Here is a 24,577-nt window from a genome sequence, read left to right as displayed (position 1 = left end):
TACATACAGTATATGTGTCAAACACTTTGAATTGTAAACAAGAATATAATCATGTAAAGAGTGCTGGAATAATGACTGATTAATCAAACAGGTTACTTTATAAATATGAGGTAGGTAGCTATGTTAAAAGCATTGTAAAACAGTGTGCAACTAATGCATCACTTGTGTTTGCAAAGCCTGAATGCGCTGTTGTTTTTAATGGGAGGCAGCAATACTTCCTGCAATTGTATTAATTACAAGCTAATACAATTGCATTATACTTAAGACAATATCTGCTCTGGAAACTTTGGAAAAAACTGAAAAGAAAAGGCGTATTTCCTATGTGAAAGGACAGCACAGTTTGCAGTGTGGTGTACTTGACCCGGCTGCAGCAGCAGTCTCGGGGCGGTCTGTGAACTTCAGCAGACTGCGCGAGAAGAAAAAAAAAGCTCCTTTGACGTCAGCCACGTTAGATTTCAGTTGTCCAAGATGGCGGAGGTGAGCGGGCTGAGGAGCAGAAATCACTTCGAGCCCAACTGCAAAAGCCGAGTCGCTGACGAAGGTAAACAGTTGTTGCTCATGTCCAGTAGATGTATGAGTGTGATCCGATTAAGGAGTGCGAAACTGGGGAGCGGGGAGATTTGAATTTAAAGTGTTTTAGTTTCTGTCGTCTTTGTCTTTGTGAGTGAGTGGCAAACTCGCTTTTCCGTTAGCTTGTGTTGTCAGTTGGGAGACCAGCGGTGTCCCGAAAAATGTGGTACCCCCGCCAGACTGTGTCTCCTCTAACGGCAGCTCGCAAACTTAGTGTTAAAACAGTCAAAACTGTTTGAAAATGAGCTAAAGGGAGACACATGTTGACGGAGTGTGTTGTCTCTCTGTCGAAACACGTTTCAAATCTGTAATTTAAGCTGACAAGCTGCTGTATGAAAACGAGTCTGACCCGGATACAAAATTTAACCGCGACACCTGTCGGCTCATTTGTCCGGGCGTCACTTTCACCTGACCCGCAGAAGTCCAGCAGTTTGTCCGCTGTTTCCTGTGTGTAAACCTGCCTTTAAGCTGCTCAGTCTCCCTGTATCTGCTTCATGTGCCTCTTTTGTGAACTTTAAAAACAGTCCTTGTTACGCGTCGGCTGTTTTCTGTAACGGGGGTTCAGTCACACATAACAGTTACGCTAATCTCCTCATCCCACTAATGACTCGGATATTTTTAAATGCCCTACTATTAGTGTGCTCACTTCGCCAGCAGGCTTATCCACGTAATTGCGAGGCTAATTTTGTCTTCTGAATGCAAAGTGATACCTGAGTGTGACAGCATTTTACAAGCAGTTATTAATCATAAGAAATGAAAAGAAGTAAACCAAAGCCATTAACACACCATTGACTGATGCTGAAATCAATACATGGCACACCTCATGATGATTTTTCTTGCCTAGACATTGACAGGTATGCACGTTGAGGAATCAGTGTTGTGTTAATATTGAATATGTCAGGTCATTTCATTTATTTTATTTATTGGGACAACACACAATCAATATCTATGTAAATGTGCCAACTCGCTTATTTTTTCCTGTAAAACCTGTAAAATGACAAAATTCAACAATAGCAGGACACCATAAAGACAGCAACAGCTGCAATAAACAACAACAACAATGTAGCATTTTAGCACAAACAGCTATGCACACAATGAAGCAACAACATAACAACATAATTAAGCACAACATGCAGACATGTTGTTCAGCAATAGCAACAAGAAACAACAACAGACAGGAACAGAGATAAAATACAAGAGTCATAACGTAGATCTTAATAAAAATATTTTATGGATATTAGGGCATTAATGTCTGTATTCCCAAGCTTTGATGATCAATTAATTAGTTTGGTTGTTTAATCAAGAAAAAAGGGCGAAACGTTTTATCTAAATTTAAATTGCTTTGGGTTTGGACTGTTCAGATAAAACAAGCAGTGTTCCCATTGTCATCAAAAACCTGGAAAAGTTATGAAATTTCAAAATCACATTTTCCAGGCCTGGAAAAGTCATGGAATTGTAACATGCACAGTTTTATAATTTATTTACAAATTTGCACAGATTAGAGCTGATTGTTCTTAACATTTATGTTCACACACTTCCATACTGAGCATATTTATTTACATACTTTTTTAAAGATCTAAATATTTACGTACTGTGCCAATTGTTTGCTCTTATTGTATTTTTATTTTATATTTTATATTCTTATATACTGGTGCTTATTTCTACTGCTGTGTCTCTGCAGGCACCAGAGCGACTATAATGAACCGCATTGAAAATGCATGGGAACCCTGATTAAGGCGTTTGAAACTCTTAAATTTTATACACCAAGCATTTAATTAAGTGATTGGAGAAAAAACAGTGTAACAGAGGGATTATGTTTTACCATCTGACATGAAAAAAAAACAATCTAATACCCTTGTCCTCTGTCCCAAAGCAATACGAGATAATAAATAACTGAAACTAATTTACTCCAGCACACTCTCTGTTTTTGTAACCTTTCTCTAAACCTTGTAAAGACTGGTAAGCAAACAGTAAATTGTCACTCTCCAAGGCTCATCTCTGAGATATGATCAGGAGGACTCTTTTATCAGGATAACCCTTATGTCTGCTTTCGCACAGGCCAGCTGACTCTGTAGCAACATTCACTCACTGCGGCTGCTCTTAATCTGCACTTTGTCCTCACAGACTCCCGATAGCTCTGCTTGCTGCAGTTGAACATTTGCCCTCCTTGACTCTTGTCCAGGGAGGCCGTGTCAGGTTGTCTGTTGGCGCTGGTGTGCAGGGAAGTCAGTGTACTGGCATCTTAATAGGCTACAGTGGATCCCTCGTCCTCTCTCATAAACTCTGTCTCTGCATTCTCGTTGTCTTGACACATAATGAACATATTGCCTGGTCACTTGGGATTATTTCAAAATAATTTAAAATGCATAGCCTGGGTGCAGAGGGTGTTGTAATGCTGCCTATGAAGCACTAGCAGTTATCTTGTCGCAATAGTAGAGAGATTTTTGAGTGAATGTTATGCTCAAAATGTTCAGTTATGATTCACATGTGAAATGTTGCAACAAACAACATCAGCAGATATTTAAGTTACTGGGTTTCACCAACAAGAATTGGTTTAATCTAAGATAAGCGCTAATCAGAGTTTTGTAAAACTAGGTTTAAAATGAGTGAATCCAGATTTAAAACTAAGCAGAGCTCTGTTACACCATATCCAAGTTTATTTATTCAAACAGAATTATATACAGATGTTATACAGTTAAAACATTACTTTTCTGCAACAATAAACATTATATTGTTGCTGGCTAAAAAAAAGCTAGCTTAATGGTACCCGTGATGACAGTTGTCCCAGTCTTTCTGTTCAGCTTAAGTTTACTTAGTGAGCTGGTATCTTTACAAAAACTCATTACCATCATGAAAGTCAAGTGGGCTGAGTCTGTCCTTCAACTCTGTTTGAGGAACTTGATTATCATGCTCAATCCATCTCAAAAAGGCAGCCACTGTAAAAGTTAAACCTCCTCAGCTCTAGTTTCAAAGTGAACCCTGGATCACAGTTTCTAGGATTCTAGGTTAAGAGTAAAAACAAAACAGATATTTAAGGAGAGATTTAAATTGAATTTTGCTTAATTTTACGGTAGTTTTAAAGTTTGGTGCAATAAAATTTGAACGTAAACCATAATTTAATGTTAAAAAGTTCATTCTTGTTGGTGAAATTCAGCCATAATCTTGCTTGCAGACCAAATTATATGTCACTGACTAACTTTCAGTTAAGCATTTTCCTAACATCCCACACTAATTCTTACACAATTTTTTTTATAAAGCCAGGGAAATTGCCTCTCTATGAAAGTATGAAAGCTCCCATATTTAGACAGCTGGTTAAGTTAAGTGGACCATGGCCTTATCAAAGTCTCCCTCAGATATAGTGCAGGAGTCCAGGGAAGGGAGAGCTGCTTTGGGACGGAGATGTAGGCTAGCTTGCGTAGACAAACTCTATTCTTGCCCTGTATAAAGATAGACCCCCACTTGTGTGTTTATGTGCAACGCTTTATGCTTCAAGTGTGTGATGTACTGTACAAACTTATCTCATCCCTTGATAACTTTTGTGTGTGAGTGTTCGCTGTGTGGAGAAACATGTAGGCCAGTTAACATCTGCTCAGTGCCTCCATAGATAAGAAGTAATGTGGTTAATTTTAGTTCTGCCCTCGTTTTCTGCAGGAGTAGGACAGTGCATCAGCCACTTTATCATGAAGTGCGAGTGCAGCTGTGAATGCACAGATCAGCAAAGCTAATGGTTTTTCACTGGCCTTGCATTGTGTTGTGTCTCTCACACACATTCTGCTGCAACACAGACTCTTCGCAGTCCCAGCAGAATAGTGTCTTTGTGTGGGTCCCCTCTGTGGCTGCAGTCTGTGCCACTTCATCCTGCTGAGTGCTGCTCTGGACTGGATGGGAACCTGCACTGCCACAGACTGATGAAATCTGCAGGGCTAATTTGTGTGCAGAGCAGATTACTGTAACTGCTTCATGCTCACGGAAGCTCCTCAAACACTAGCGCAGCATTACTGCTGCCCTTTGGGAATTTGCTGCAACTCCAGGTTGGGCTTTGAGTGCCCCATTTACAGTTGTCCTTTTGAGCAAGAATATAATGCAAAGGAGTGACTCTTGGGATGACATGTTTCTGTAGGCCAATGCAAAAGGGATTTTTCCATTGGATTTTGGATTATTGTAGAAAATAAGCTCTGTGGCTGACAAATATTTGTGATACTTGCATGTTGGGACAGTCTTCACAAATGAACAAAATAAATAAACAAATAAACAAAATAAATTACAATACACATTCAACCTTAACTTTTTTTTTTTTTTTTAGGTATTTTTTTTTTGGGCCACGTCCTGTTAAGGTGCTTTTTGCCTTCTGTCCATGTTTTAGAAATAAATCAAACCAATTTGCTCAGGTTTCAGAGGGTTAAAAGCTAACTGTAGGCTGTCAAACTAATCTACAGTCACTTCACCATCAAAATGGTGTACAAGAAAAGTAATAAAATATTGTAGTAATCATGAACATCGCCTGAATCATACAGGTTCTATAGTTGCGTCAGTTTTATTAATGATCCGATTTGTTAATGTTTTTTTGCCCATGTCTCTGGATCCTTTGCTTAGCCCATCAGTTAGACCATGCAGCACGGTGTTGTTTTTTCTGATCGAGGACCATTTATTTTCATAGGAAATGCTCATTTGAAATGTATTATGTACTCAGGAAAAATGTGTAATCTCTGTCTGTCTAGGTACTGTGAAATTGAATTTGTGTGTTCAGTGCCGCTGTAACTACTAGGCCCTCATTACCTGGGGCGATGCACAGGAGACAAGTTTGCAATAAACTTGTTTGTACAGCCTGAACTTTCTTCCTGTGTCATCCACATAAGGCACCACTGTTAAAGCTCTCACTCTCAATTGAACACAAAGACTTGGAGACATTTGGTTTGAATGTCTAAACCTGTAGATTCAAGCTGCATGAAAAAAATGCAACAACAAAAAAGGGCCCAACTCATGACTTTCATATTAAGCTTCCTATTTAGATCATAATTAACATTTGAGCTGAAACGAATGGTTGATTAATTATTTTCTAAATTGTGCGGATGTGATGCTTCTCTTTGTCTTATGTGATGCTAAATCTAACCTCTCTGGGCTTTGGACTGTTGGACTGTCATGCAGAACAAGCTATTTGAAGATGTCACCTCCCTTTTGGAAATTAGTCAGTAACTCAAGATAATAAATCTCCATATTTATTGATCATTGAAAAAAATGTCAGTTGCAGCATTTGTGCAGCTAGCATCTTCTCAGTGCCTTAGTTTTCTCACTGCTGAATACAGGTGGAGTCCCCAAGGCGTGTCTGTGAAGCTATAATAGGAGCTCTTTTGTACTCTTCAAATATGTTTGGCCTTCTGACCAGGCCTTTTGCCTGGAAAGTGGGGAACAGTAGTAAAGCATTATAAACTTATCTTGTTGATATATAAGGCAAAATGGCTTTTTTTTTATACCACAAGCAGCCTTATTTGTCATTGTTGATTCATAGAGTTGTGACAACTTCTCAATCTACAAAACTAGTTTAGACAAAAGAAGAAAACAGCATGTTATTTTACAAGGGTAGTTTACCATTCTTGAATTTTCACGTATGTAGTTTAGTCACACAAAATATTGGAGTTGCAATGATCAGCTGATTAATTGCTGATTGACAGAAAATTAATTTGCAACCGCTTTCACTAACCAGTTGTTTTGTATCATTTTTATTTCAAAGGTTTTTAAATATTTTGACTATTTCACCAGCTGTGACAGTTATAAACACAGCAATTAATCAAGAAAATAAACTGCAGATTAATCCAAGATTAAATGAATCAGCCCTTTAAATAATGATATCAGATTGAGTGACTCGTCTACATGCATTATGTTGTGTGTGTGTGTTAGTGGTTCAGCACACTTTCGTATGCTGCAGTTAAGGTCCTGTGACAAGAGGAGTCCTGCAGTTTTAGAGGAAACATGTGCTTTAGATTTAGAGGAAAGACGTCAGGAATCTGAAAGTGGCTGACAAGAAGAATGTGAAAGCGCTGCCCTCCTAACTTCCTTCTCTCGTGTCCTTTTTGCTGGCCCTTTGTAATGTTCAGCACAAGGCTATTTTTGAGTTTGACCTAGATGGGTAGACCAGAGTGGATGACAGTATTTAGCCCAGCACAGAATGCTGAAAAGATCTACAGTTTGATCACATAATAAAGGGCATTTTGCTTTCTCTTTAACTTCTCAGAGCAATGGTCTCTCACGTAAACAAACTGAAACCTATCACTTCAGTAAAGTGGTTTTCTGGTTTTGCTGCACAGCCCTGCCCCCACATTGTTCTCCTTCCTTCATGACTATTGTCTTTCACCACTAACATGCAACATGATGTTATATAACCAGTGTAATTTAACTTTTTTCTACCTACTTTCTTTGGTTTTCTAAAGGCTTGAGTGGTGTGGAAGATGTCCCCATTTTTCGACATAAGCGGAGGCCTCCTTTAGCCAGGCCTGAAGACCTGGAGGATGAGCTGCTCCCCAGGACCACAGCCTCAAGCTCGGGCAAAAACGCCAACCTCACCCCCTCACCAGATGAAGAGACTCAGGAAGAAGAGGTAATGTGCTGCTGTATTCCCTGTCATTTCCTGTCAACCGACAAACATGTATACAATTACGATTTTGGGTAGTCAATGTTTCTCTTTCTGTTCACCTCACCTCACCCCCAGACGCTTTGTTTGCTGATCTCAGCCTTGTAATTTTCAGTTTCCTGTCTTCTCCATGAAACCTGCCTCCTCATCACTTTAAATACTATCCCAATGCCAGGCAAAGCTCCTGATTGACTGCAAATTCATGTCTTCAGGCTGTAGTAGAGGAAGAGAAGGCCAGGCCCATCCAGATCGTTCTGGCAAACGAGGATGAGCACAGCTTTGAGCTGGACGCCGCAGCGCTGGAGAAGATCCTGCTGCAGGATCACGTAAAAGACCTGAATGTGGTGGTCGTGTCTGTGGCTGGAGCCTTCCGCAAGGGCAAGTCCTTCCTGCTGGACTTCATGCTGCGCTACATGCACAGTCAGGTGAGATAACCAATGCTTGATTTTCGTTCTTTTTCTGGACACCAGAGGGTACATTATTCAGTGGAGATTAAAAGAGAAATGTATTCAGTTAAGTGCTTGATACATGTCAAGTGTTTTGTCAGTTTTCTGTGACGCTGCATATTGATTAGACTTTTTAAAATCAGGATGAAAAAAATATTAACACCATGTGCGCGCTGATACAACTTTCTGATGGAACAATGAGGCTGGTCTAAAATCTAAATAGTGGCAGAAACTGATGCCAAAAGATATTTTTCTGTAATTTGAACGTGACTTTGCACAGGCTGGTACTGTGTGTTTCTCCTTTCACAGTGCACTAATGCTTTTGTTTGGTTTTGCTTGACTTGTGCAGTGATGTGGTTATTGGATGTTGTTTTATGGAAGATACATTGTAGAATAGAGTCACATAATATTGAAAATTCAGATGACAGTCATTTTTGTAGAAATAAAACTGATATTTTTTTCTTTGACAAGGACACAACTATTTATGTGGTAGGGCTACATCTAACAATTGTTTTGCATCAGTTATTCATCTGTGGATTATTTGCTTTATTAATTGTTTGTTTTATAAATGGTTGCAAAATAGTGAAAAATGTCCAACACAGTTTCCTAGAGAAATATCATCTTCAGATTTCTTGTTTTGTCCAGTCAGTTGTAAGATGTTTTTACCTTACAAATTGACAAAGACTAAAATACTATATTAACATGTAATTCATATAAGAGAATATTGAAATAAAATCAGTGATTTTTTTTTTTTCTTTAAAATTACTTGAAACAATCAACTATCAAAATAGTTGCACCTCCAGTGTATAGTTACCTATTATACTGTAACTGTGATGCCTATTAACGGATGAAGACATCTTTAAAAACACTGATTCATTCACAACTGTTCTGATTAATTATTAAATTCCTCCTTACGAAATTACTCCCTAACTATTTCTAAGTAGAAAAGTTAATGTAACTGTAACTTTTACTTCATCATGTCACTGTTGGTCTTGCATTTGTTCCGTAGCTGGTTATTTATTTATTTTTTTAACTTATGTCAAAAATTAGTTTTCTAATCTGTTGAGTTTTTTACTGAGGCACAGATATTTGGATTTTAACTATCAATTTAAAAGAGACCAGTAATGGCCTTATTTACTGAGAAATAGAGAATTGGTGCAAAGTGTCTGTGAGATCAGTAAAACAAATTCTTCACACTTGTCCTAATTGTGAAAAGCCCCTTCTGATGGTGTGTTTACATGACCTAAGTCAACATAAAAAGGCTCATCCATCCTCTGGTGGCTTTAATACTGTGTAACATTCACATTCAGTTGAGGTTGTGAAACCGGGTGGGCTCGAGGAATATGTGCAGCAGATGAGATAACAACCAGCACTGGCATGTGTGACCGAATGTGACGAGCAGAGACGAGACCTTCCTGTTTGCTCTCATGCTGAGATACTTACTCAACAATGTGACTAAGACAGACAAGGTGGTACATGAATATGACAGGGTGATTTAACTGGTCTCTGCCTTCTGGGAAGATGAATTTTACCATAACTAGCTTTCATAATAAGAGTTTGGGTACTTAAATATGGTTACTGACTTTTGAAATAGTATTTATAAATATAAATTACAGCATTACATATCCACACAGACATTTTCAAGCATGTCCAACCAACAACTGTGTGACTCATTCCGACACAAGTATCAACAACTAGTCCTTCAGAAGCAGACAGGATCACCTTACAAAGACACACACACACACACACACAAGAGGAAAGACGGAGGAATGTTTTTCTCACAGCTGTTGGGCAGCATGAACGTAGGCATTCATGCAAGACTGACCAGACCTGCACATGTTCACATTTTTTCCCCCCAAACACTAACCTTAAGTTCTATATATTCAGTTATACCCAGGAGTTGATGGTGCAAAAAGTAACTTTTAGTTTATGTTATTATTATTATTATTATTATTGGATTGCAGTGACTTGCTCTTATCAAACGGCAATAGAATAGAAGCCAGGAATCGGTGTTCATTCATACTTTGCTTTGCAAATTAGGCATTTGTTTGTGAGGCTTCTTTATACATTTCCCATTTGTGGTCAGTGGCCCTCTACACTTGTCAGCCAGAACTACAGACAAGGTCACAAAGTGTTGCTTTAATTTGATCAACTTTTTTGGTAATGAGGTGCTCTTAATGGTCCTTAAAACAAAGATTCTTACAAGAATAACATTAAATCCGTTGCTATGTGGGCGTTTGGTCTCAAATTGATGCTTTGTGCTGCAGCGCCACTAGTCTTGCTACTGTGGGAGCCACATTTTTCAGAGCACGAGTGATCTGTTCACACTTGTTACCCTGTACACTATACACTGTAAAAATACAAGCATGACCTTGTGTGTGACTAAACAGGAGTTAAAGGGTTTACATCTTATACGTACTTGGGATTTTCTCAAATCATAGGAATGGAAATTAAACACAAATGGGAAGAAGACCTTGACTGTAATTTTGAAGTGAATAAGAAGCACTGTGGACTGGAAATCAGTATTTCTCTTGTAACACCAGACATGAAATCATGCAATACAATCTCATTCATAGAATAAACTACTTTCCTAGCAGGCTGCACAGAATAAAGCCTCAGTATTCCCAGCTCTGCCCAGAAAGCATAACTGGTGTAGGTATGCTGATGCATAGTATGTTCTTGGCCTCCCTGTCTAAATTCATTTCTCAGATGGGTTGGATGTGTGTTAGTAATGGGAAGCAGGTAGGTGGTGGTGGGTTGATCCTGCATCTATGCTCATTTATTACATTGTTGCATCATTACATTGCAAAAACAACAAAGATAGTGTGAAAATAAAAAAAAATTAAGGATGATGGTTCAACTGTTTTTCAGATGTTTTTTTAATTGCATGTTCTTGGTTATTGCTATGTTTTTCTCTTTTTCTTTCTCCTGCTGATGTGTTTAAAGACAATGTTCAAACTTTATGCCTTCTTAGGTTGTTTGTTTTTTTTTAATTTTTGCTTAGTTGTATTTTAGGAACCCTTGTGTAACATATTGGCTGAGGGACTACAGATAGCCTCCTGCCTAATTTTGATATTTTTATACCTTGTGTATTTATTAATTTGCATTGTCCCTTCTTGAATAAACTCAACTGAAACCTTAATAACTGTCAAGTGTGGCGCTGCAGCACTTGAAATCAGCAAGTCAGAAAGTTTTACACAGGTCTCATCATTATCCTATTAGCCATTAGTTTCTAAGTCAATATTGCACTTGTAGATAATAGGTTAGTTATATAAAGATTGTCAAAATCTGTCCTGATGATTGAAGGGTCACTAAAACCAATGCTTTTTGTCCACTAGAGGTGTGAATGTGCAAATCAAATTTCACACTAATTGGGGCATGGGGTTTGGAAATATTGTGGTCACAGTCAATCTCTATTGAAGGTTCTTTACGTTCTTTTAATGACTTCACTAAACAATACTTTTTTCCCCCGGTCGTAATCATAGCAAATTTTTGGTGAACTTCAGTCCACTGACCACTACACTTTTTTCACCAACGGTTTAAGCCCAGCTGGTAATCGTAGCAATACTTCAGTCCACTGACCTCCCTCTTTCTTTTAACATTATCTCTCCACATCTGTCAACTCTTCCCTTCAATCTTTACCTCTCATCTGTTCCAACCAATGTTTCTCCTCTCATCTTATTTCTTCTTTGTCTCCTCCCTCTCTCCCTCTACAACAGAGTGAGTCGTGGATAGGAGGTGATGATGAGCCCCTGACAGGGTTCACCTGGAGAGGAGGCTGCGAGAGGGAGACCACAGGAATTCAGATCTGGAGCGAAGTCTTTGTGGTCGACAAGCCTGATGGCAGCAAGGTAGACTGTTACCTTACAAACAATACGATACGTTTTTTGTGAGCTTCTCGAGAAAATGTTGTCACAATTCACAGATTTTTCCACTCATACCCTGCTCGGCCTGAAATTTCAGCTTATTACATGTGTCGCGTCTTGTCCCAACAGGTTGCTGTGCTCCTTGTTGACACTCAGGGAGCATTCGACAGCCAGTCCACCATAAAGGACTGCGCTACTGTGTTCGCCCTCAGCACAATGACCAGCTCTGTGCAGGTGAGACTTAAAAGCAGATCAGTTCAAAATATGTTGTCCCCTTTTTTTTTCTTAAAATGTCAACAGTTATGCCTCACACTGTTTTGTTTCTCTGTTCTCAGGTGTACAATCTCTCCCAGAACATACAGGAGGACGACCTGCAGCATCTGCAGGTTGGTGTCATTTATTTTTCTCCTTGGAAAAAGTAGCACTAAAGTTACAGTAACTGTTGTTTTTCTGATCAGAATTTTGTTTTTTCAAATGTAGCTCTTCACAGAATATGGCCGGCTGGCAATGGAAGAGATCTACCTGAAACCCTTCCAGGTACTGACTCCTAATTGATGAATGCCATCTACCATTTAACCCCTTGAAACCTGAGCAAATTGGCTTGTCTTCTTTCAAATTCACGGGAAGAAGGCAATGAGCAGAAAAGCAAAGAAATAAAAAACTCAAATTTACCAAGAAATACATTTTAAAAATACTAGGAAAATAGCAACAAAAAGAGGGAATAAAAGGAAGTGAACTGAAAGAAAGCGCTTGTGAAATATTTATCTGTAACATAATTTTGAAAATATGATAATGATAAATATGAATATAGTTTTGGACACTCTTTCCTAGGTTTTTAAAATATATTTTTATGATATTTTTTACATTTCTTGCCAGGTTGCTTATTGCCTTTTCCTCCATGTTTTTGAAAGAACTCAAACCAATTGCCTCAGGGTCCAAATGTTTGAATGAAAGGTGTCTGAATGCAGCACAAGAAAAGTGATGTCAAGCCAGGTCTCAAAGAGTTAAGGTGCACCTTGTCCATAAAATTCATCTATTCAATTTTGCACATGGCTGCACAGCAAGTAGCTGCATATTTTAATTAATAATATTAGGGGATTATTAAGATTAATTTAAATTAGAATGGAGCTTGTAACTGAAGAGAGGAATGGGCGATAAGAGGCAAAAAAGTTTTAAAAAATTGTTCAGTAAAAATTGACAGCCATATTTGGGCATGTCACCATTATTATCTCAGCTGTAATTTGTCTTTCCAAAAAGCATGTGTAACGTGTTTCATTGTGTCTTTGTGATGTTGGCGGTGTGTTTCAGTCCCTGATGTTCCTGATTCGGGACTGGAGTTATCCTTATGAACACAGATACGGACTGGAAGGAGGCAACAACTTCCTGGACAAAAGACTGCAGGTGAGAATCATCTTTTTAAATCCAGTTGAAAATGCACATTTGTTTTTGAGGATACAGAAATTATTTTTCTGCACATTGTCGAAGATATTTACACAGCAGGTCACATGCTCCCTGCTCCTGTCAGACACACCACACAGACATACTTAATGTCTAGTCTGTTCAGCTGTGTGCAAATATGCTTAGCACGTCATGTGTGTACACATTCCTCGCATCAGTCATGGCGAGAGAAAAAACTTTCACTGTGACAGTGAATTGTTGTCTGCTGACTCAGGTGAAGCAGAACCAACACGAGGAGCTGCAGAATGTGAGGAAGCACATCCACTCCTGCTTCTCCAACATCGGCTGCTTCCTGCTGCCACATCCTGGCCTCAAGGTGGCCACCAACCCGTACTTTGACGGCAGGCTGAAAGGTGAGAAAATAGAAAATACACTAATAATGAAGAATGATATCTAAAGCATGCTGCAGAGAACAATCAAGGTGTGTGTTTTGTGTGTTTCAGACATTGATTATGATTTTAAGAGGGAGCTGGCCAAGCTGGTGCCTCTCCTCCTGGCACCAGAGCGGCTGGTTGTGAAGGAGATTGGAGGCAACAAAGTCACCTGCAGAGATCTCCTGGAGTACTTCAAGGTCCTGCAGGCTTTTATTATGCATGGTCCAGTTATTTTTACAGTGATAGGTCACAGAGAAACATAAAGCTTCAAATAACAATCTGCCACCTTAACTGCTAACACAGGATTAGTCATTTGAAAAGTAACAAAAAAGCTATAGGGGGCATAAATGAAACAAAATAGTTTTATAATAGTTTTTAGCCAGTAAACAGTGGTATCCTCTCCATCCAACCCAAATCATCCAATTAAGCGATTATAAGTCTCACCCCCCAAAGTTACTGTTGCTAAGTCAGACAAGCCTGGCAAAAATAAACATGGCAATGCCTTTTTTAAGTTAAGTGTCACAAAAAGTGCCCTCTTAAGTGCCACAGTGTTTATTAGTGTGTGAAGATTGTGACAGTCCCCAACCACATCTTTTACAAAATTCCCACTGTCATGGAAAACCTGGAAAAGTCATGGAATTGTGTTGCCTGTAATGAAATTTGTACAGTAATCTTGTACGTGTAACTTTCCACATAATGTCACATGATAGCGTATCATATCCGTCAATGTGTGACAAGGTTTTGTTTACCATCACGTACGTTTCCTCATTTTTCTCCCAGGTAACATCTCTCCCTACATGAATGGCACCCAGCTAGAATTATGTTTGATAAAGTTCTGATATGTTTCAATATGAGAAAAAACAGAGTGACATTAAAACTGTAGGGCCAGGAATCCATACCTGTGCTGTTGCTGTATTGTGCTCAGATGGAGCAATGTTTGTGTTATTCATAATGAATGTGCGGGGAAATTTTTATTATGGTTCCTCTAAAAGTCACAGGAAAGTTTTGAAATTTTGTCTATGGAAATGTGTGGGAACTCTGCCTCTTTTCAACACAGACACACACAGCCTATCAAAGTAAAACAGGGTTCAGACAAAGGTTCTGCCTTTGGGTCAGGACTCAGGAAGGGCTTATTATGGTTTGCAAACCTTTAAACTTTCTATTAATTTTGCTACAGCGGTGGCAGACAATAAGTAGAAGTAACATATCTGTGCTCAGTCATACTTGCAGTCGTTTGTTTAGTGTATCTTTTTTAACACACCACCCATGTGCATATTTCTCCCCAAATAATTAGTGAAAAAGCACTTGCCAGGATATTAGCTATGCTATGTTTTCTGGCAGAGTATGAACGTTATACAGGAAACACTGGTCTGATAATCTGTGTTCTTTTATATTCCTGCAGGCTTACATAAAGATCTACCAAGGGGAGGAACTGCCTCACCCTAAGTCCATGCTGCAGGTTAGTTTCTGTCTCTAAACAGAGGGAATATTAAGTATTGGTAACACTTTTGAGGTTATAATTCTCATTATATGTGGTCACCAAAGTTCTGTTGAATCTCATGGTCTTCTCTTGATTTTCAGGCGACAGCAGAAGCAAACAACTTGACTGCTGTTGCAGGAGCCAAAGACTTGTACGGCAAGAACATGGAGCAGGTAAAAACATGTTTTCCTCTCACAATCATGAATCACGATCAGTTTAGTAAGCCAAAGGTTGCTGACCGGGTGTCACTGAGGGAGAGCAGGGTGGAGTCATGGTCTCATTTTGATATGGTTTACAGTAAACAAGCAGCACACTAATTCAACAGGTCCAGTCATATAATATCTAAAAAACATCGTGCAAAATGGGGACTGATGAACTCTTTCACTTCACTGACATGTCTTTACTTTCAGGTCTGTGGTGGAGACAAACCATACATCGCCCCCGCCGACCTGGAGCGCTGTCACGAAGAGTTTCGCGAGCACTCAGTGCGTTACTTCCGCTCTGTGAAGAAAATGGGCGGCGAGGAGTTCTGCCAGCGCTACCAGAGCCAGCTTGAGTCCGAGCTGGACGAAACCTACAACCACTTCTCCAAGCACAACGACGGCAAAAACATCTTCTACGCAGCACGCACGCCTGCCACGATTTTTGCAGTCATGTTTGTCACCTACGTGGTGTCCGGGGTCACGGGCTTCATCGGTCTGAGCACCTTGGCAGCGCTGGCTAACCTTGTCATGGGTGTGGCGCTGCTGTCGCTCTGCACGTGGGCATACGTGAAGTATTCTGGAGAGTTTCGGGAGCTGGGAATGCTGATAGATCAGGTGGCCGAGACACTCTGGGAACAGGTGGGTCTCCAGTGTGAGAGGCTGAGGACTGTGTCTGTGTCTGTGTCTGTGTGTGTGTGTGTGTGTGTGTGTGTGTGTGTGTGTGTGTGTGTGTGTGTGTGTGTGTGTGTGTGTGTGTGTGTGTGTGCGCGCGCGCGTGCGCGTGCGCGTGCGTGTGCGTGTGTGTGCGTGTGTCCAGGTTAATCAACATGGCGAAAACAGATTCTTTAGTAGGAAATTTCTTATTAGTTTTAAGATTTGTATTGGCTGTAAAGATTTCTGCCTTCTTTGAATATGATGGAACTAGATGGTACTCGGCTGCTCAAAGCGCAATCTTTTTTTTTTCCTTTAAGAACAGTAATGTCTCTTTCCAAAAATCACGACTTGATTATTCAGACAATCCTCAGACCTTCTTGTGAGCAGTTTTATGTAGGAACTATTTTCTTTCTACCAATCTACGCCCACCAACTATATCACAGCACAGAAGGAAGCGTGCATCTACTGATGAGGCTCCTCCTTGCAATAGTGGAAAGTGTAAACGTTAATGGCGTTGTCCTCTGCTGAGCTGTATTGTTAGCTAACTTTGTGATGTTAGATTCCTTCTAATCATTGATGCGGTTGTCGGGTGCAGAAAATACTTGTAGATCTGGAAATTCAAAATGTGTAAGGCAGATATAATCATATCAAAGATAGTTCAGCACTGGCACATATATTGGCCAATAAGTAACAAAGAATGCTGTACAGAAATGCCAAAGACATGCATTTATGATACTTTGGGATACAGAAATAATGTTATTATTATTATCGATTAATCTCTCAATTTTTAATTTTTTTCTTTTAATCGCTCAGAGTTTAAGGCTTTAAAACATCAGTAAATAGATGTTTTTTTTCCCCATTGCAATTTCCCAAAATCCAACACAAGGTCTTTAAATTGCATCACATTAGCAAATGAAACATTTACTGTTATATGTAACTGAGAAAAGCAACAAATCATTACATTAGTTCAAGTGGACAGTTTTTTTTTTCAGTGTAAAATGTCCCAGTCTGTACAAACAGAATTCTTTCTGGTTAATTTAAGTAATTCCTAGAAAGGAAAAAAAATGTGGTCACAAAAACAAGTTGTTCTGGGATCTTTTTATCTCTTAAATATTGACATTTCAGTTTTCAAGTTACTGACATTTTAATTGCATTTTCCTACTGTTTGCCTTGGTTTGCCTTAAAGGTCCAGTGTTTAGGATTTAGTGGCATCTAGCAGTGAGGTTACAAACTGCAGCCAACTTCAACTCCTCACATGTGCCAACGTATCGGAGAACTACGATGGCTGATGCAAAACCGCAGTCGAGCCCATCTATAGCCAGTGTTTGATTTGTTTGTTGATTTGGCTCAATCTAAGGTGACAAAAACATGATTTTTAATTCAGCGATTATAAACTAATAAAAAACATAGTTAGGAAAATAATTTTTCAATTTCTGCTAATATATCCCCCCTAAATCCTACAGACTGGACCTCTAAGCGCCTGTTTTCCTTTCATTTCAAGGAGTCTTAAAAAGCCAGAGAAACAAGAATCCTTCCATCATTTTTTACGTTCTTCTGTTCATGTCTATGATTGAAATCACATCCCATCATCCATCTCACACACTCTGGATTACTTTTCAGCGCTCCCAGCACACTGAAGCTCCATCAGAACCTACTTTTATTTATCTCATTCCTCCATCAGTTGTTGGCCTGCACGCTCGGCACCCGGGAGCACAAATATGAAGTTTCTGTTTCTTATCTGTTTGGAATTTCATGAATGTTTGAGGTTCACCACAATCGCAGCCCTCGTGTCTCCTCTGACCTCTCCCTCCCTCCTCTGCTTCTGTGTCTCTCTCTCTGCCTCACAGAAGACATTGAGAAAGGTGAGACGTGTCACTTCCCGATTCTCTGATCTTATGCCTGCCTCATTTCCTTTCCTTTTACTTTCTCCGCCTCCTGCTACCGGTCCCCCTTTATTTGTTTTGTTTGTAAGGCTCAACATCAACCCACTTTTCTGTTTCATCTCTCCCTCTAATTTTTTTCCACCTTTTTTATATCTCCTTTATTTCTTGCCTGAACATCTGGATTGATCTTTCTCATCTTTTTTTTCTCTCTTTCTGCTCCAGTGTCTTTCTGTCAGTCTTGTTCTTCATTTTAACTCTCCCATTCCTCCCTGCTGTCCTCTCAGGTGTTTTCCAAACTTTTGGAGCCTGTCAGGAACCGCCTGGCTTGGCCCGTCTCTCTCCTCCCTTCGTTCCCGTCAGGAGCGCTGCTGGGACTCAGAGCTCTGTCTCCTCTCAACAACAACTACAAGAAGATGAATTAGCTGCTGGCTGAATAACAGACTGTTAAACTTCCTTTTTTAAATAAAAAACTTCTGCAGTTTGCTGGCTTTATTGTTAATTTTCAGTCCGTTGGTGCTGGATTCTTAAACTTAAACCCCTGGACGCCCTCTGAGCTTCACTGAATGTATCTGAACACCTGCAGGCCAGGCTCATCTCAGGATTTGAAGATATGACGCCTGTCCAAACGGTTTTTACTAATCTTGGGTGGATGATTTATGTGTTTCTTTATTTTTGTTTCAGTTTAAGAGGTTTTGTTGTGAGTCTGTGTTTCTGTGGTTACCATGTGAAGACTACATCATGTTTTTTTTTCTTTGTTTTACCTTAAATTTTCTTCCTCCCTAACCTACTTTCTTTCAGTTTCTTTTTCTTTTCTTTTTTTAGATGTCTTTTTTAAGATGAGTTAAATGATTTGTTCTCACACAAAATCCTCTTTTTCTCTCCTCTCCTGCAGGTTTTGAAGCCACTAAGTGAACATTATATGGAAGACAACGTCAGACAGACGGTGGTTAACTCAATAAAAGCCAGCTTGACAGATCAGGGCTCGCAGCACACCAGGTTAAAGACTCACTGACGCTCTTCCTCCTCCTCATCTCCCCCGCCATGTCCCTCCTGCCCACTCGCTCAACGTGCTCAATCCTAGAACTGTGGAACTAGTTCAACACCAAAGCTGACCCTCTTTAATCCCTCACCCCCAAACGTCCGCCATCGCGTCGCTGCCCCGCATCTTAACTTGCTGTTGTGGACCTGTAGGCTCGCTGTCTGCCCTGCTCTTCATCGCCCCCCAGTGCCTCAGAGCAGAAACTGCACATTCATGAGAGGACCGAGCAGAGAAGCCGGCGGCCTCTTGCCAAAACAGGACCTGAAGGACTGTCATCTTCTCCAGTGTGCCATGCTGTGATGCATCTTGTGCTGTAACGCATACTGTAGGTTCACACACACACACACACACACACACACACACACACACACACACACACACACACACACACACACACACTTGTTGGTAGCGCTTCAGGATTGAGCTGCAATTCAGGGAAAACTGACACCAATGTGGGCAGCTGTTATCAACAATGGATGCAAACTGAAACACTTTTCTGTGCGTTTAATCGTTTTGCCTCACAGGACAGAGCTTCTTTCTCTTCAGCCTGTTGATTTCCTACAAGCACAAGTGACTAATCGACTAATAACGAGGTGATTGTCGTGTTCATGTTTATTGTTATTTCAGGAGACAGATGTTTTTGATTCTACTAAAGTCAATTGAAAACTCCATCATGTACGAGCTGGAGAGGCTTTTTAACGGTCAAATTTCCAGCCTGTCTCCACCTACAAATCTGAGAACTGAACTGATGAGAGCAGGAAATTAAGCAAAACTGTTTTTTTATTTTTTTTCTGCTGACATACCACTACTACACCCGCCTCTCTCCTTTCATTCGGTTTTTCACACTAAGTTTGAAAGTCTCATTAACCGGGTGACATGTTCAAACTGTGGGCTCAGGTTACCTCTCTCTCCCTTTAATATTTTGTGATTGTTACCCTGAAGAGAACTGTAGTGAGCCTCGAGCCTCTCAGCTGACTTTTGACGTGTTTTTAATTTAGGACTGACATGTTTTATCTGGCCTTTAGTGTTTTCGTAGTGGACCTTCCAGCGTTTGGCCCTCTGCATGGTATTAAGAGCTACTGTATCATAGCATTAAAGCTGAGGGCTTTTGGAGCCCAGGCCTCTGTAGTCAGGTAGCCAGAGACGACTGTCACTTTCGAAGCATATTCTCTTTCACTGCCTTTCATGAAAGCTGCACTTTCCCTGCACGTTTTCCCTCACATATTTAGGACCTCAGTTCTTGCTTTTGGGAATCTTATTTTATTAGAGATGCATGTCTTTTTCCAGCTACTATTACACCTCTAAAGGAGCAGTTACACATTTTGGAAAATATGATTATTCGCTTTCTTGATTCAGATGAGAAGACTGATGGCAGTCATAGGATCTACGAAATTTTAAAAATTTGCCTATACAAGCACCTCAAAAGCTCTACTACATTTTGTTTGTTGAATTTATACACATCTTTTTATATGAATTAAACAAACATGAATTGGCAAGCTTTAGTGTTAGTGGACAGATTTTTTACCTGTTTTGGACACGTTCTGGTTGTCCAGGGCAAGTAAATTTCCACATCGGGCCAGTAAATCCACTAACACAATAAAAAAAATTTACAAGACAAAAGAAAAAAGAGAGACAAAACTTATTCTTTTTCAAAAAGTTATGGTGGAGGTTGCTAAGGAGTGAGCCATCTGCCTTTCCTTCTCATCTCTGTTGAGAGTTTCACATGTGCAGTAACACTCAGGCACTTGTGAGAAAACTGTAATGGGTAAAGACAAGGTTTATGAACTGAAGCGTAAGTGAGCATTCGGTTATCCTGCAAACAAAAGTTCAGCTGGGTGCCGTTAAGAAATCGTGGGAAAACCTATGTGTCTGTACTATTTAATATGTATCAAGCACTGTGTCGCAATTTAGGGAAAAAGGCGGGTTAAACATTTTTCAAATGCAAAAGTTAAAACAAAACAGCACCCACAGCATCTCACCTTTATGGCCACTAAAAGCCCCCCCTTAATCCCCCTCCTCCTTTTGTTGTAATTCAATAACCGCTGAATAAAATTATTTCTACTACTACTACTATTTCTGACCAAGCGTTGAACCCTTCCCAAGCTGGCAGCCTTTTTCCAATCTTTATGCTAAGCTAACTGGCTGCTCCAGCTTTATATTTAACTGTTATACAAGAGCAATATTAAGCTTCCCTCTGCATCAAAGTGGATAAACGTATCTTCCAAAATGTGGAACAACTCCTTCACTGACAAGACTGTTTCCACTGCATTTTTGCCCCTCCTTCTCTATAATTGGATAAATCTAAAATCACTCAACCATATCTCCATCAGAGCTGGGTCTCCCAGAAAAAGCCTGATAAAATAACTCACACCAGGAACTGAAACATGTCTCGCTTTTGATTTCTCTTTGTTCAGCAGCTGCGCCGCATCTGTCTGAGCTCTTTTGCTTTGATTCCATCCACATGATCTCTCACCTCAAGCGCCAGTCTCATACTGTACAGTCTCTCTTTCTCTGTGTTCACATATGACGAATCGGGCATGTATGTTGGATTAAATATTTAAATAAACTTTGTATACATTTTATAGTGAATCAGTTGACAATGGCTGTTTTGTTTATCTTGATCATCCTAACAACAGTCTGGTTTGTTTAAATGATAAGTCGCTGCTGTAGGGATTACACTAGTTTATCTCCTTGTTCATGAGGACGGTCGTTAATAGAAACGTGGTGTGAATATTTGGATTCTGATAGGAAAATTGTTTTGATTGTGTTGAGTGGGTTGGAGACAATGTCTGTCTGCCTTTTAAAGATATCTCCGGTAATTTATTTTTGAATAAAATGTTTACCTTAAGAATAAATCATCAATTTAAGTCTTCCGGCTCCTGTTTCTCTGTTCTTTTACAAGGTACAAGGTAGATTTATTGTCATTTCTCTTAAATGTGGTTTAGGAAGAAATTATATTGAAGCTGATGCTAAATCCTGTTACATCTTTTTGGCGTTGAAGGAGGACTTGAGGAGTCTGAGGAAAGAAGCTACTCCGTCGTCTGGTGGTTCAGCAGCGGATACGTCTGCATTTTTTTCCAGATGGCAGCAGGGTGAACAGACTGTGGCTGCTGTCTGTCGGTATCCTTTGAGCTCTGTGTAGACACCTCAGTTCATAGAGGTAACTGATGCTCTGTAGATGGGAACCAGTGATGTTCTGGGCAGTTTTAATCACTTGCTGTAGAGCCTTCCTGTCCTGGGCCTGGCAGGAACCATGCCATTTAGTGATGTTTCCAGTCAGCATGCTTTCCATTGCTCCTCTATAGAAGTAGGGAATTCAGTTGATTATTTCTTGGAAAAGACTTCTTTCGCCACATAGTGAATAAATTGGAAATAAAGGCCACAAAGGCAATAGTATAGTATGTCGAAAAATGTCAAAATTTGACATGTCATGAAAATGGCACAAAACAACATATTATAGCTTGTAGAGTCGCCACATAGTGAATAAAGTGGAAATAAAGGCCAAAAACGGCCAAAAACATCATAATTTTGCATGTCCAAAAAATGGCCACAAAGGCAATAGAACAGTATGTCGAAAAATGTCAAAATTTGACATGTCATAGTATGTCATAGTATGTCATATTCACTATGTGTAGAGTCGCCACATAGTGAATAAAGTGGAAATAAAGGCCAAAAACGGCCAAAAACATCATAATTTTGCATGTCCAAAAAATGGCCACAAAGGCAATAGTATAGTATGTCGAAAAATGTCAAAATTTTGACATGTCATAAAAATGGCAGAAAACAACATATTGTAGCTTGTAGAGTCGCTACATAGTGAATAAAGTGGAAATAAAGGCCAAAAACGGCCAAAAACATCATAATTTTGCATGTCCAAAAAATGGCCACAAAGGCAATAGTATAGTATGTCGAAAAATGTCAAAATTTGACATGTCATAAAAATGGCAGAAAACAACATATTATAGCTTGTAGAGTCGCCACATAGTGAAGAAAGTGGAAATAAAGGCCAAAAACGGCGAAAAACATCATAATTTTGCATGTCCAAAAAATGGCCACAAAGGCAATAGTATAGTATGTCGAAAAATGTCAAAATTTGACATGTCATAAAAATGGCAGGAAACAACATATTATAGCTTGTAGAGTCGCCACATAATGAATAAAGTGGAAATAAAGGCCAAAAATGGCGAAAAACATCATAATTTTGTATGTCCAAAAAATGGCCACAAAGGCAATAGTACAGTATGTCGAAAAATGTCAAAATTTGACATGTCATAAAAATGGCAGAAAACAACATATTATAGCTTGTAGAGTCGCCACATAGTGAATAAAGTGGAAATAAAGTGGAAATAAAGGCCAAAAACGGCCAAGAACATCATAATTTTGCATGTCCAAAAAATGGCCACAAAGGCAATAGTATAGTATGTCGAAAAATGTCAAAATTTGACATGTCATAAAAATGGCAGAAAACAACATATTGTAGCTTGTAGAGTCGCCACATAGTGAATAAAGTGGAAATAAAGGCCAAAAACGGCGAAAAAAATAATAATTTTGCATGTCCAAAAAATGGCCACAAAGGCAATAGTATAGTATGTTGAAAAATGTCAAATTTTGACATGTCATAAAAATGGCAGAAAACAACATATTGTAGCTTGTAGAGTCGCTACATAGTGAATAAAGTGGAAATAAAGGCCAAAAACGGCCAAGAACATCAGAATTTTGTATGTCCAAAAAATGGCCACAAAGGCAATAGTATAGTATGTCGAAAAATGTCAAAATTTGACATGTCATAAAAATGGCAGAAAACAACATATTATAGCTTGTAGAGTCGCCACATAGTGAATAAAGTGGAAATAAAGGCCAAAAATGGCCAAAAACATCATAATTTTGCATGTCCAAAAAATGGCCACAAAGGCAATAGTATAGTATGTCGAAAAATGTCAAAATTTGACATGTCATAAAAATGGCAGAAAACAACATATTATAGCTTGTAGAGTCGCCATATAGTGAATAAAGTGGAAATAAAGGCCAAAAACGGCCAAAAACATCATAATTTTGCATGTCCAAAAAATGGCCACAAAGGCGCTAACACTGCTGGCTAACCAAGTGCAACAGATGGCTACCACGCTGACTCAGCACGCCGCTCCTGCTCCAAGTCCTGCCCAGCCCGCTCACGCTCCTACGTCATCTTCAAACGCTGCTCCTGAACCCCGGGTAGGGGCTCCTGAACGCTATGCTGGAGATCCTGAAGGTTGCAACCCGTTCCTGACAAACTGTTCAATCCTGTTTGCATTGCAACCATACACCTTCGCCACAGAGGGAGCCAGAGTTGCCTTTGCCATAAATCACCTCACGGGTCGAGCTCGTCTATGGGGAACCGCGGAGTGGGAGAGGGGCACGCCGGCTTGCGTGTCTTTTCAAGCCTTCGCTGAGGAACTACGCAAGGTTTTTGGGCCGATTCCTGTAGGTCCCGACGCCACAGGGGGACTCCTGAATCAACGCCAGGGCAATCGGACCGTCGCAGACTTCGCCATCGAGTTCAGAACGACAGCTCGGCAGAGTGACTGGAACCCGGCTGCCCAATGTGACGCATTCCTCAATGGCCTCGCTCTGTACATAAAAGATGAACTGGTTTCGTTCGATCTCCCTCATTCTTTGGACGGTCTGATCGAACTCACCACTCGATTGGACAGGCGCATCCAGGCGAGGAGAAAGGAGCGGCTCCGGGAGGGGGAGACTCGTCGGGCTCTCTCCATCCAGCCTGGGTCTTCCTCCGGTCTTTCTACGAACCCAGTACAGGGGGGGACAGAGCCCATGCAGGTGGGGCGCACCCGGCTGACTTCAGAGGAGCAGGAGAGACGACGTCGGGGTAATCTGTGTCTCTACTGTGGATAGGCCGGCCATTTTGTCTCCAATTGTCCAGTAAAAGGGCGGGCTCAGCAGTAAGAGGGGGCATTCTGCTGAGCCGTTCCCAGAACTCTG

General features: G+C 40.1%; 1 protein-coding gene across 4 annotated transcripts; it reads left to right on the top strand.

Moving 5' to 3' along the window:
- The first annotated feature begins 399 nt into the window (after positions 1 to 399).
- LOC121954350 (atlastin-2) lies at positions 400 to 22,073 on the top strand. Of its 4 annotated transcripts, none has more exons than XR_015778375.1 (15): positions 400 to 541; positions 6,996 to 7,162; positions 7,408 to 7,620; positions 11,361 to 11,492; positions 11,637 to 11,741; positions 11,843 to 11,893; positions 11,988 to 12,044; positions 12,816 to 12,908; positions 13,180 to 13,318; positions 13,409 to 13,536; positions 14,742 to 14,798; positions 14,921 to 14,992; positions 15,230 to 15,661; positions 18,452 to 18,923; positions 21,600 to 22,073. XR_015778375.1 is itself a non-coding variant. In XM_088086280.1 (15 exons), exons 1-15 carry the CDS (start codon positions 469 to 471, stop codon positions 17,979 to 17,981), a joined length of 1,872 nt encoding a protein of 623 aa, XP_087942406.1. In that variant the 5' UTR covers positions 400 to 468; the 3' UTR covers positions 17,982 to 18,437. The 4 variants fall into 4 exon arrangements, 3 of the variants coding, with proteins under 3 accessions (XP_087942406.1, XP_042357734.1, XP_087942405.1); XM_088086280.1 differs by lacking the exons at positions 18,452 to 18,923; positions 21,600 to 22,073 and adding exons at positions 17,524 to 17,538; positions 17,844 to 18,437; XM_042501800.2 differs by lacking the exon at positions 21,600 to 22,073 and having other exon boundaries at positions 18,452 to 21,465.
- The last annotated feature ends 2,504 nt before the right edge of the window (positions 22,074 to 24,577 follow it).

Source organism: Plectropomus leopardus, chromosome 13 (assembly GCF_026936395.1).
Source record: "Plectropomus leopardus strain MGB_pleo_1.0 chromosome 13, ASM2693639v1, whole genome shotgun sequence".
Lineage (NCBI taxonomy): Eukaryota > Metazoa > Chordata > Actinopteri > Perciformes > Serranidae > Plectropomus > Plectropomus leopardus.
The sequence above is the reverse complement of the archived record's forward strand: the minus strand, read 5'-3'. Positions and strand labels throughout refer to the sequence as shown.